We start from the raw sequence: 13291 nt of genomic DNA, 5'->3' as shown, positions 1-13291 counted from the left end.
GGGGGTGGGGTGGGGATGAGGCTAAGGCGGATCTAGGATCTAAATCCTTCGGGTTCAACATTTAAGGTTTTTAGCACTGAATCCATTATATTTTTAAATTTATAGGTTCATATCTATTATTTTTGTAATTTTAATAATTTTTTACATATGAATTTTTACTCCGCATCAAAAGTTATGGAAACAATTGAACCCGTAGTCTCAATGCTACATTCACCCTGATGGGTGAGTGGGTGGGGGTGGGGGTGGGGGTGGGGGGTTCATGTGCTTTGTTGTGTCCAGCGCAAATGCAAAATTGATTCCCATGGCTCTCCCGTCAAAGTAATGAATGCCCTATCTGTTTTTTATTTAATAATTATACTAGTAGATAAAATTTTATGACTTTATTATTATAGCAAATAAAGCTTAATTAATTTAATACGGTAAAAGTAGTTTCATGACTTATTAATTGTTAAAGTAAATAAAATTTAGCTACTTTTAACGTAATAATGATAGTTGTATTACTTTAATGTTCAAAAAAATCTAATAAACATGAAATTAATTCGGCGATCCAATTTTTTAATCTCTTATCATCTAATGTTTAGTTAAATGTCCAAATTACCTTTCAATCGATGAAAGTATCCAGATTGAAAGGGATGTTTTTCTTTTTAATTACGTAAATTGGAAAAAAAGAATCCATCTCTCAAATAGAAGGATCTATAGATATAATAAATAAATAAATAAATAAATAAAGGGGTGGGGTGGGATGGCTGGGAAAAACTTGAAGCCGCCTAAACAGGCAGATCACACTTATTTGAAACTTTATACAGATATATATGCTTTATTCCAAATGAACAAAGGACTACACGACAAAATTTTAAACGTCTTACCATTTTTTGCCAATTTGATCAATTACTCAAACAAAGAACTGCAAGTACTCCTAATTCTATCACTAATCATAACGAGTTTAGAAATAATCAAAAAAATTACGATTCTATCTGTTTGTCCATAATTTAAAAAAAAAATCTTTTTTAAAAAAATGTATTTGTCCATAAAATTTTGCAAATTTTTGAAAATGAGTTCTTCAAAACCAAAAAAATTTCAAATTTAATTCCCCACTCACAAAACTTTAATATTTTTTCATGAAAGAATTTTAAATTCCAAACATTATTTTTTAACTTAACTCTAAATATCAATTTTTTTCAAAAATTATAATTTTTATGTCCAAGCGCCTACTTAGTTTTCCTCTTTTTCTTTATATATATTCTTATTTTCATGGAGCCAAGGGAATCATAAACGGAGAGTTGTTTGTATTGTCCAAACATTAGGCCAACGAACATGAGAAAACTGGTCTTGGATTCACTCAAGAAATGTAGTATTCACTTTAACTTGGCAACTAGCTTAAATTGTTATGCTATTAATTAGAGATATCAAATCGACGGAGGGCCTTTCGGAAATAGATACTCTACCGTCATATAATAGGGGTAAGGTCTGCGCATACTTTATCCTCCCCAAATCCCACTTATGGAATTTCACTGTGCTACTTGTTGTTGTTGTAAATCGACGGAATAAAACAGATTGAGTCAATGGCGAATTATGATTGGGTGAAATTCAAAAATAGCCCGATTTATAATTGGTAATTGAAAAATAACCATAGTTTCAAAAGTAATTGAAATTTAGCCAAAAACACTGTTAAAAATCCGAAAATATTCTAGCATAATATGCTGGAGTTCGACTTTTTTACATATGAGCTTTAAGCATATTATGTTGGAATTTTATAATGTGTTGGAGTTCCATCACAATATGCTGGAAGTTTATATGCAGGAGCTCCATAATCCCGCATATTATGCTAGAACTTTCCGTGTTTCAATGACTCCGCAAACGCTGGCTATTTTTCTATTACCAGTCCGAAAAATGCCTAGTCCGTGCTATTTTGACATTATGATTCAATCTACCTAAATTTCACTTTGGAATGGACAGTACGCTAGCATTTGGCCATAGATTCCCAAATTTGTTTTGAAAAATCTGATTTTGGTGAAGTTTGGTTTGAAGATGAAAATGTGTTTGGGCATCAGTTTTTAAAACATATTTCTCAAATTTATTTTGGAAAAATATGAAACATGACTTATACCCACAAGTTCTAAAAACTATCACAAATACTCAACAATACCATTATCAATAACATTCATTATATTATCGCAAGCCATAGTCCTGAACATAAATAAATTTGGTACAAAATTATCATTTTTATAATGAACTACATGATACACTATCAGATGATCGAGAAACGAAGCAAGATTACAAAATAATAAATGGTGGGCTCTTTTATAGAATACAAAAGTTTGGGGCAATTTTTTAAAAAATATAATAGTAATATTTTGGCCCAAAATCAGCTATTGAGCTGGTTTTGGGATTTGAAATTTTGCCAAAATGTAGCAAAATCTATGGCCAAACATGTGTTTGCCAAATAAAACCTAAATTTATTTTACGGGTCCGCAAGTGTTACTAGCATTTTCTCTTTTTAAGACATGAGGAAACACACATGAATAAACATCAGTTGATATCTTATCAAAATAATAAGCAAATAACGTAAATGAAGATTGATGCAAATTTGGTTTTTCCTTTAAAACAACAAGAAAAACAGATGAGTAACATCAGTTGATGTCTTATCAAAATAACCAACAAATAATGTTAATTATGAGTGATGCAAGTTTGGTTTATTTCTGTCAATCTTGCAATAATTTTTGGGGCAAGTGCAAAAATAGTCATTCTCAGATATGTTATTTAGAGATTAGTCAGTATTTATTTTGTCCTGAAATTTTAAACTAAACATCTTAATTTTAGGACACTTCAGGGCACTTTTATCCTGAAAATTTGAATTAAAGAACTAAAATTCAATACACACTGGTTAATTCCTAAATAACAACCTTTTAGAATGACTCCCTGGTGTCATTTCTACATAGGTGCATAATATTTAACTTTAAAAGTAATCTTAGCACTTGAATATAAGAATCGTTCAATTTGTGGCACTCCACACACTTTTGGGTACATGCACCACACTAGCATACATTTCATAAAATAACGGGCTTGTGTGCCCCTGGACTATTTCACCGAGTACAACTATAATACAGATACATTTTGTCGTTTCTGATCAACCCACAAAATTTTAGGCGATTCGGAGCCCGTCGTCCCAATTCATAAAGATGACGTGGACATTAGCACATGAAAAATCACCTAGTTTTTGAACCATACCAACATACAGAAGCACTGATTTGTGATTTCCAACATTGCCATTCTGTGGCAATGTTCTATATGTTACAACTTGACAAAATTACAGAATCCTCTAATACAGGTAGAGGAAAAGAAAAGGAAGAGCGAGTTAAGCAGGAGCAACAAGTGTCATTGATGATGACATCTGCTCGACCCGATTGACATGTCTGATATCGATTTCAGGATGAGCTTTTCGAGTCCTTTTGCAGCTGGTCCTGGTCTTAGGACACTGGGATCGCCCCATTCACCGCAAGGATCACTGAACCAATTTGAGCTACCTAAACACCAACCTCCAGGTGAGACCATACCCCGACCACGATTAAGAATGTGTGCATCAATCATGTCCAATAAGGGAGAATCTGCTGATATGTTTCCAACGAATGCGACCTCCCTTCTTAGTATTCTATCGGAATTTGAAGCTCTGAAGTTTGAAGGATTAGTGTTGTCTGAGTTAATGAATCGCAAGTTGGAGTTGATGACAGCGTCTGAAAACTCCTTAGTATTGCATGCAAGAGTCTGAAAATATCCTTTATGAGAAGATCTAGTGTTCGAGAAGTATAGCAGGAGCAATCTTGGCAAATTTTCCCATCCCTGGATCGTGTACTCAACAAACTTCCTGTTCAGAATTACATGTTGAGAACCTGACGAATCAAGCAGGCTTTGGTCAACAAAATGGCATTCAATAAAAGTGTTATTCTTGAAGGGAACATCTCTGAGGATCCATAAACGACTTCAGAAGCGCTCAAAGAAATTATCAGAAAATATTTTAGCCTGACTGAAGAAGTGAAAAATGAAAGAAGCAATTAAGAGTTAAGACCAGACAAACATGTAAAGAGGCACCAATAGATACTTGTGGAGTACAACGGGCAACAAAAGCCTAGGATTTTGAATGCAACACAGTTGTTTAGCAAAACAGAAAGTTTCAGAACTGATTTTCCTCAATAGGCAATTAAAATAATGCTCACTGCAAAAAAGAACTTCAAGAAGACATATGCTCGGTAGATGCTACCATAAAAATGCACCACTCCCTCTATCCCAATTTGTTTGATGCATTTCCAACATCGAGAGTCAAACCGTGAATTTGGACATGGAATCCTTAAGTTTTTTGAAATAAAATTTATATATTTGGAAACTATTCAAAAGTACTATAAGTCACAATAATTAAGAATTCAAAATATTTAAAAGGCATACGAAAAAATCATGGTTAAAGAAAAACTCATTTGACTCTCGAAATTCGAAATGCATCAAAGAAATTGGAACAGAGGGGAGTATGAATCTTTTTCAAGACTAACCTTGAAATTTACTTAACTAGCTTAAACTCCAAAAGCAGTTATATTTAATACAGCTAGAGCTCACACATGAACACGAAGTTGTCTTTATCCAGATGAGGTATCTCAGCTCCAAGGCACATTGCCGACAAAAACGTCGAGATAATCTCTTAAAACAAATGAATTTCCCATATTGAAAAGAAGATTAATGATTAGCATCGCAGATTGGCAATCTCAGCTTCAGCATCATTGGAGAAGGACAAGAAACCGAAAATGATCTGGCAAGAAACTTACCCATAAAAAATCTAAAAGCACTAGGAAGTTCCCGTTTTTTGTCACCTACAAACATCTTTCCTTTCAAGAGAATGTAGAGGCGAGAGTCAACGATAACTTCCACAGCCCTTTGATGTCTGAAAACAAAACCCGAACATTAGCATCTTTATATAATTGCAAAACAGCAAATAAGTGTGAAGGACTTCGAAAGTATAATATTACTTACTCATCCGGGCTGGTATTCTTACTATATTCTATGAAATTCAAATTCCTTGGAACAAAAGACAGGATGTGGAGAAAATCTGCAGGAAATGTAACATTTAATGCATCAGCTCTATTACAGATGAAAAAATCGACAATTATTTTCAGGGTGTGTAGACATCATATCGGTATTACTGATGAACTCGAGACAGTTTTGAGGTAAATAATGAAGTTAAAAACACTATGAGACACCTCAGTTTAAGTTTAGTAAGAATTTTGGGGAAGGCAAACAAAAGAACGAGAACACAGGCATGAGATAATGGCAGGCTTCTGAGAGATAACATCAACGGCACGAGTTCCATTCCACATCCCATGGGCCATGAGAAGGGGTGAAACCAGAATAACATGCACTTTATAATTTTTTTTCTTCATTTTCTGTGAATATTGTCAGGAGTTAAAACAAGGTTGAGGAACTAGACTTTGATTAATCTGTCATGAAATGACAAGGAAGTGTTAATGACCCCAAAAACTACTTACTGATGAATATATTGGCCTTTATGTAACCAATGAAACTTAAACGGAGTAATGACTCCACAAAGAAGAGATTAGTGACATTATGACACTTGAGACATCTTGGCCTAGCGATGAGACCATTAGAAGACTCTTTGATTCTTACGGATCAGTACCCTACTCTTTCTTATTGTTGCACGTAGACATAACTGTCATTCGTCACTACCTCCAGGCTTTAGTATGGAACATGTCTAATTTGGATTTTGGGCCCAAGCTTGAGTCTTTTTTTATAAAGGCCCAAGCTTGAGTCATAATTGTGCTAGTGCTAGAAAATTAACTCTAACTCTTCCATCTTCAAATATGGAAAGTGCTACAATATATGGGAGCAAATTATTAGTCTTTAGAGGAATCAGTGCAAGATAGAAATGGATTATACCTTAAAAGGGATATACCTTTTGCATTTAGAATGAGTAAAGAGGATTTGTATAGCTGAATCCGGACCCAACTAATTTGGAATTGAGGCTTGGATGATCTAATGATCTACTCTTTGTAATGCAATAAATGCAGCTTAACCTCAGCTCGATCTCACAAGATTAACCGTCAATTTTTGGAAACTCTAAAAATGCTCATTAAGTTTGCTAACCCATGCTCGGCCTAATCAAACCTACAATAAGTGACTGAATTAAACTTTAACAGGTTCTAATCAGCTTGATTTTTCTTTTGACGGTGGTGTCCGCCACCAGCTTGCACACAGGTTGACTGTTCCACTGGGTACCTGCTATCTCCAAATTCTGCCACCCAGGCTTGCTTGTTTGCCTCCACTGGGATTTGAACTGAGATCTCATGGTTCCCCCCCACCCACCCCACCCACACACACACACTCACACTTCATAGGCCACACCCTTGGGTGCTTCTAATTAGCTCAATTATCTCAAAATCTAATAGCTGAAATGCCTTTCCCCACCCCTACCTTTCTGCACTTTTGAAACAAATGCTAAAATCTCATCAACTGTAAGTTGAGAATGGTTCCTATGTGGATTCAGCAAAACCCACTACTCTCAGCTCGAAATAGAAGTTTTTGAATGTATACTAATACTTCCTCTATTACACTTTGTTTGGCACTATTTCTTAATTAGTTCTTTCCAAAAAGGAGGGGCTCATCCAAGATTTAAGCTTTATGAATTTAATAGTAATTTTAAAGTTATGGGTTCATTTCAGCTATTTATTGCAATTGTAGTAAACTTTTACATATAAATTTATACTCCTCGGTGAAAGTAGTGAGTTGAGATGAAACCCTTTTCCTAAGCTACATCTGCCCCCGCCCAAAAAAAAAACATATCCAATATTTCCTTCCTTTTATAGTCACTTTTATAGTCACACAAATGTTACAGCGTATTTAAGACCACAAGTTTTCATAAGTGTTGTTCTTTTTAGTATTAAACTAAATTTTGTGTCAAGTCAAACTACCACAAGCAAAGATAATAGACAGCACCCACTCTTTCAAACTTGTACACAATCAAATAAAAGCAAAAAATTTACTCACCATCTTGAGGAATAAGGGGATAATCAGAAGCATCAAGATTAACAAACCAATCCCAATCATTCTTCCACCTCAACAAAGCAGCAGCACCGTGAAGCACTAAACCCAAAGGACTCGACCCCTCTTGATTCACAGCATCAGCTTTTTCAATAACATTCACATTCTCAGCTGCAACAAACACATCAACAGAACCCACTTTTAAAGCAAGTTCCAATCTTTGTTTGTTAGAAGCAAATTGGTCAAGATGAAGTAAATAGTAGTTTCTTGGATGGTATACTGCTTGAAGTAACCTAAAGATTCTTGGGCCATCATTTTTAGTTCCAGTAATGAAGTAAGCTATTTTTGGTGGTGGTGAAAAGGGGTTTGAGAAAGTAGGAAAAGGGGTTTGGGCGTGGTGGTGAAAGTGGTGAAGTGGAAGGAAGAGACAAATGAGGGAAATTGGGACAAGAGAGAAAAGGAGGATTTGTTTGAGAAAGAGAGACATAATAGAATGAGGATTTTTGTGGGATTTGGACTGTGGATTGAAAGGTTGTTTCTTGGTTTTTAGGAAGTCATTTTCATATGATAGTTTTGGATTTGCGTTTGGTTTTGTGTGTGTGGGGGGGGGGGGGGGGGTTAAACTCATAGTGGAAAGGTCCACAGAGTTTGATGGTTCAAAGTTAGGTGTGACATTATTTCATTTGAGCTTTGTTTTTGTTGAACAAAGATCTTACTCAGACACTATCTTTGCGTTGTTCTGTATAGAAACAGTACTGTAGATATCTTGTACATAAAATTGTGCATGATATTAATTATGGTTATTGATGTCTCAACTTGTGAATAGTACATTATATTCCAGTGATTTCATTCAGCCATTCAACACTAAGTGTAAGTATATTTTGTTGTTTTTGTTGCCTTCCAAACATAGATAAGTTGAGTGACTCAACTTCTTGTCGAACAAATTACGGTGATGTTTATTTGAAATTTTAAAAAAAAAAAAAATAATTGCAAACTTGTTTTTGAGTTTCTTCAAAGTGCTTGTTTGAGCTGATTGTGCTAAAGAAGTTCAATTCTTTTAAAGACTTCCAAACAAGTACTAGGACTTTTTGGAACGGGTGAACTACACCTGGATAGATGGGTGGGACTGAGGGCTCGTGGTACCTACTGCCCAACCTTCCACCTCTGCTTTGAGAACCGTGTGGATGGAGAGTGGGCAGAAGAGAAGGAGGTCCTCATACGGAGTCGCACACTTACTTGAGCAGTGTAGGTGACTGGGAATGGGTCGAATAAACTCCCTTGGGGCCGTAAAAATAACTGACGAAGCTTTACTTAGATAAGGCTCAATTTGAACCAGAAATGAAAGTGATTTTTCAGGTTGCATAATATGAAAGATGAACCAAGGCACTACATGACCAATGATAAAAGATGGAAGAGAAATCCAGAGTCTAAGATGCTTCAGCAGAGAGATTACATATCTTCACTCCATCAGAAGCTTCAAGCTTACAGTGGAGCTGCCATTGATATTGGAATCCATATTTCGATTTTCTCAGCATTTCTACAACAGGTTTCGTCGTCTGGACATGTCTCTGAGTCTACTTTAACTTGCTATCTATCATATGCAGAAATGCCTTCAAGGCAAAATGAACAGAGTTGAACAATAGTCAAACCATTCTTCTCAGATACATTTAGAAAAATAACAACACTAATGAAAAAAAAAGAGAGAAATTAACACTGGATGACCCCAATTCCTGTCTGTGCCGATTACTGGAATGTTGTTCATATATGTTACCATAGTTTAGCACAACATCGTTAATAAGGTATATATTACATAGGAGACTTCAAAGATCTCCCTTCAAATCATATCATGGATCTCCCTTTACGACATTAGAACTAGAGTAAGCCTCTCTCCTTTGTAGAAAACATAACTAAGAACCTTTGTGGACTGTAATGAGGCCTTCAACAACTGTATGCCCTGCAAGGACATGTTGAAAAACGAGTTATTATCGTTGAATAAGAATGAAGAGAAAGAAAAAGCTGCACCAGATCAGGGTAACATTTCAATGCTAGTTAGGAACTACAACAGAAATGCCAGCAAATCAAGGAAGGTTTGTTATTCGACACAGGATAGGAAAGTGATGATGAAACAAATAAAAGTAAAGAAGATAATGACAAGTTTAAGGTAGCTTTGTGCTTTTAGATGTGCTGGAGGCATTGCCTTTTTGAAAGAAAAGCAGATATAACACTTTAATGTATGAAAAAATTGGCCCAAACAGGAGAAGACGTATAAGCCCACAAAAAAAGTCAGAGTCCAAAATAGGAACTGAAAAACTGAACCAAACCAAAACCTACCAAATCAGTAATCAGCTAGCCTATTCAAAACAAATACTGAACCAAAATAGTTCAAATGAACCAAACCAACCCAACCGAATACACTCTCCTACAAGTTATGTGGTCAATGTAGGAAAAATAATCGGACCAGGGAAATACAAATATGAGGGCAGATCCTCTAATATGAAACACGGGTGAGATGCAGAACTGTGGCTTTTACAGAAACAAAAGAACATTGACGCATTGTAGGCCCCTCTTATAAAGGAAAGGAAGAAGGTAACCATGGAACTGATTTCAATAATCCTCTGCTCAACTCTCGGAGTAACTGAGGATGGATAGAGAAGTTGAAAGAATAAAACGCCAGGAAAGGAAACCATTTTAAAGTGTAATAAAAAGGAAGAAAGGACTTTCAGTAAATCAGGAAAAAACAAATGATATTATTATCACTGTCAAGAAGGTTGTAATTGTGTAAGAGAGCTAATAAGCGATAAAGATTGGGTAAAAAGGGAATGAAGGATAGTTTTGTAGGCATAACAAATTAAAAAAAAATGGAACCTAATTAGCTAAGAAGGTAAATTAACTGTACCCAACCAAAGTCTCAGGTTATAGAAGTGGGACATTGGTATCATTTCCGCCAAAGGCGGAAGATAAACACTGAATTTCTATTTTGGCGGAATACATCGACAACCCCTTAAACTTGACAGCATATTTCATTTAGACACTCGAACCAAGGCTTGTTCCAGTTGAGCACCTGAACACATGATAAAGTGTTCCTATTAAACACTTTAGGGGCTCAATCCTTTGAAAAGCTTCTGCATGTGTTCTAAAACGCCCATTACGTGGATAAGTTAACCACTTAATATATGCCACCTCCTTTAATTATACATATCATATATAAACTTTTGTTATAACAAACAAAACAAAACCCTAAAAAAGAACCCAATTAATTAAAAATAATACCCGCTCGTTAAACAAAAGACATGCTCCGCTAAAAAAGAAATCAAGAGCCATTTTCTCAAAATCACCCCAAAAAAGAAAACCAAGTGTCTAATAGGAGCACTTTATCGTGTTTTCAGATGCTCAATTGGATCAGGCCTTAGTTCGAGTGTCTAAATGAAATATGCCGACAAGTTTGAGAGGCTGTCAGATGTATTCTGCCTTCTACTTTTACACTAGAGAATCTCACATGATGTTAAAGCCAGATGAACCTATTTAGACATACCTCATAAAGGTTAATTCATTTGTACTGAGGCAAATTCAATCAGGTCATAGAGGATGAAGTATTGGCAATACCATTTGTCCTAGGATTTCCGACTATTCTTTTCTTCAATGCCCGACTTTGAAAACCTTTGTCTAAGGACCTGCAGAACTTCCTCGATTTTTACTCCTCTAAGAGAAAGCAAAACCATGGCATGATACAAGACATCTGCCATCTCTGAGGCAGTCCGTCCTTTATCCTCATTTTCTTCCAGAGTTCGGCATAACTCGTCAGCCTCCTCCCTGCAAGAAATGAAGAAAATTGTAATAACCATCAAGCCCAATTTAATACCACAAATATACATGCTATAAGGGAGTAGGAAAAGCTATTTTTCTGAAGATCAGTCAATGATAAGATCAAGTATGTCAAGCAAGATACCGGATTTTGGAGCAAAGCAGCTTGTCATCAAGCAGCAATCGCTTTGTCCATGAGGGTTTTCCACTTGAAGAACTAGATGTTTCTGCTTTCCTTTCATTGATTGTAGATTCTAATGCGTATAAAGTCGTCATAGCCAGCTCATTTTTCTCAACCTAGCACAACTAATACATCTTAGGCAGGTGGAAATAGACCATCGGTAGAAGAAGCTGAACTATTTTGAGTATAATTCATGAGATGATGAAAATATTTAAAACAGAGAAGTCACAGAATGCGATGAACCTCAGGATTTTTCAGGATTCCATCAACTGATGTGTAATAACATGTCTCTGACCCCGTGTGGCATGTTGGGCCATCAGGCTTCCCAAGATATATTATCTGGTAGGAAGTTTTGTTTATTCTTTCAGTAAAAAGGCAAATGCAATCAAAAGCATTCTAATTTAATTATCAAAAGGAATTCTAGAAACTTACAGAATCACGATCACAATCAAGAAAGACATCAAAAACATTGATAAAATTATTGGAGGTCTCTCCTTTTGTCCATAAAGATGAACGTGACCGGCTATAAAATGTTGCTTTACGTGATGAGATGGTTGTTGACAGAGCTTCTCTGTTGGCAAACCCTTGCATTAAGACCGCTCCTGTATCAACATTTTGGGCAATTGCAACTGCCAGGCCTTTGTCGTCCCATTTGACATTATCTAGTAAGAAATCAACCTGAAGTACTGTTATCAGACAAGAGACAACAAGCAGCAAGGGGAAGGCGATATGATATGTTCATCCTTCCAGGAGAATAAACAGAAGACATTTCAACTAGCCTTTTGCAGGGAAGGTCTTGCATAATTCAAAGAGCTAGACACTGTACGTCACCAGAAGTACAGCATACACCATCAGTGGCAAAGTGCAACAGAGAAAAACAACACACTTCAAGAGAGATCAAAGTGACAGATGAGAAGCTCATCATTTTTTCTACTTTGCTAGCTTTTCTTTTCCAGGCATGTCGATATGTGCACATTGTAGCACCTAACTATGTCGATATGTGTTCTAAAGAAGAATATTGTTGTCTAATGTTTCTAGCTAAATTATGATGTGCAACTAGCATCCGAATGCTGCTCAATAATGAAGAATTATTGGGCCTCACCGAACACTTGAAGAGAGAACAGATTGATAGACGAGGAACTCAACTATTATTTTTATAATCCTGGCCTTTGTTTCCCAGACATGTAACATATATCCACCACAATGGACACAATACGCACCTTATTATGTCTTACCTACAAATTAACTACAAAATCATTCATAGACAAGCTATACATAGATAATGGTAAACCAAAAAACAAAACTTGTGGCTTCTGTATCTACTGAACATCAAAATAGAACTAGTGCAAATATTGCTTCCTGAAAAAACGCAAAAAAAAAAAAAATGAACTTTAACCAACAATATTAACACGTTGTTGCAGGCATACCTTTGCTTCAAGACTGATATCTTCATGTGATTTTTTCATACATGCCACTACATTATATCGTTTGAAGGTCTGAGTGCTGCTTGAATGAATAAGATTGCTTCTAGGGAAAACTTTCAGGGGCCGAAAGCAAGGAGAGTAAGAAATTGTCATCTTAGGATCTGATTACACTCGGAAATCAAGTCCTGAAAACAGTATCACATGATTTGTAACAATTAACAACTTCACATGAAGGTATATATCATTTTAACACAAAATTACATGGAGTCATTTACTCCAAAATTTGAGGAGAACAGCAAGTCAAGCCAATTAGGCCCAAGTTTCGAGCAACACATTTTTACCAATACAACATTATTCAGAAAATACAGAGAGCTAAAGCATTTACACTTTACCATGAGATACTTAAAGCGCAGATAAACACAAAAAGATAAAACTTTTAAGAGAAAATTTTGAAGTTACCCTTTGAATAGCCTTCAAAACTAACACAAATTGCAAGGGCGGCTCTAGGGTAAGGCAGGCGAAACCCTTGCCTTAGGCCCCCAAATGTTTAAGGCCCCAAAAATATATAATTATTAACTATATATTAGTTAATAAAAAGTTTCAACATTTTATATTTTTTAAAATTTGGTAAAGATAGGTTTGAATGAGTTATTCCCTCGGGTCCACTTTATTTATTTTTTGATGTTATTTTCACACATATTAAGAAACTAGTCTCATGATACGCTACCTTATCTAATTGATTGAGTATTAATTGTTATTAATTGTGACACTTTAACGACGGACGTATTAATTGTCATTAATTGTGACGCTAATTTAATGTTTAATTCTAACTCGGGCTTGACAAAACAAT

General features: G+C 35.6%; 2 protein-coding genes across 4 annotated transcripts; both read right to left on the bottom strand.

Moving 5' to 3' along the window:
- Window positions 1-3001: 3001 nt before the first annotated feature.
- Window positions 3002-7630, bottom strand: LOC107760494 (beta-glucuronosyltransferase GlcAT14A). Its single transcript, XM_075233528.1, has 4 exons — window positions 7042-7630; window positions 5014-5089; window positions 4809-4924; window positions 3002-3887 (listed from the first exon to the last, which is right to left on the bottom strand). The coding sequence occupies exons 1-4, from the start codon at window positions 7520-7522 to the stop codon at window positions 3376-3378; spliced, it is 1185 nt and encodes a 394-aa protein (XP_075089629.1). The 5' UTR covers window positions 7523-7630; the 3' UTR covers window positions 3002-3375.
- A 1038-nt stretch (window positions 7631-8668) lies between these two features.
- LOC107760493 (histidine biosynthesis bifunctional protein hisIE, chloroplastic) lies at window positions 8669-13021 on the bottom strand. 3 transcript variants are annotated; one of them, XR_001642409.2, is made up of 7 exons: window positions 12901-13021; window positions 12445-12626; window positions 11450-11695; window positions 11261-11356; window positions 10982-11133; window positions 10568-10845; window positions 8669-8989 (listed from the first exon to the last, which is right to left on the bottom strand). XR_001642409.2 is itself a non-coding variant. In XM_016578544.2 (7 exons), the coding sequence occupies exons 2-6, from the start codon at window positions 12592-12594 to the stop codon at window positions 10647-10649; spliced, it is 843 nt and encodes a 280-aa protein (XP_016434030.1). In that variant the 5' UTR covers window positions 12595-12626; window positions 12901-13021; the 3' UTR covers window positions 8669-8989; window positions 10639-10646. The 3 variants fall into 3 exon arrangements, 2 of the variants coding, with proteins under 2 accessions (XP_016434030.1, XP_016434031.1); XM_016578544.2 differs by having other exon boundaries at window positions 10639-10845; XM_016578545.2 differs by having other exon boundaries at window positions 10639-10845; window positions 12834-12934.
- Between the last annotated feature and the right edge of the window lie 270 nt (window positions 13022-13291).

This window comes from Nicotiana tabacum, chromosome 16 (assembly GCF_000715075.1).
Source record: "Nicotiana tabacum cultivar K326 chromosome 16, ASM71507v2, whole genome shotgun sequence".
Taxonomy (NCBI): Eukaryota; Viridiplantae; Streptophyta; class Magnoliopsida; order Solanales; family Solanaceae; genus Nicotiana; species Nicotiana tabacum.
This window is presented reverse-complemented; position numbering and strand designations above follow the sequence as displayed.

Coding starts and splice junctions, on each gene's coding strand:
- LOC107760494 (XM_075233528.1), bottom strand. CDS start 7,522: ATGTCTCTCTTTCTCAAACAAATCCTCCTTTTCTCTCTTGTCCCAATT. Junction 5,090..7,041: donor TCCCCTTATTCCTCAAGATG/GTGAGTAAATTT, acceptor CATTTCCTGCAG/ATTTTCTCCACATCCTGTCT. Junction 4,925..5,013: donor AAGAATACCAGCCCGGATGA/GTAAGTAATATT, acceptor TTTTGTTTTCAG/ACATCAAAGGGCTGTGGAAG.
- LOC107760493 (XM_016578544.2), bottom strand. CDS start 12,594: ATGACAATTTCTTACTCTCCTTGCTTTCGGCCCCTGAAAGTTTTCCCT. Junction 11,357..11,449: donor TTGATTGTGATCGTGATTCT/GTAAGTTTCTAG, acceptor ACTTCCTACCAG/ATAATATATCTTGGGAAGCC. Junction 11,134..11,260: donor GAATCCTGAAAAATCCTGAG/GTTCATCGCATT, acceptor TAGTTGTGCTAG/GTTGAGAAAAATGAGCTGGC.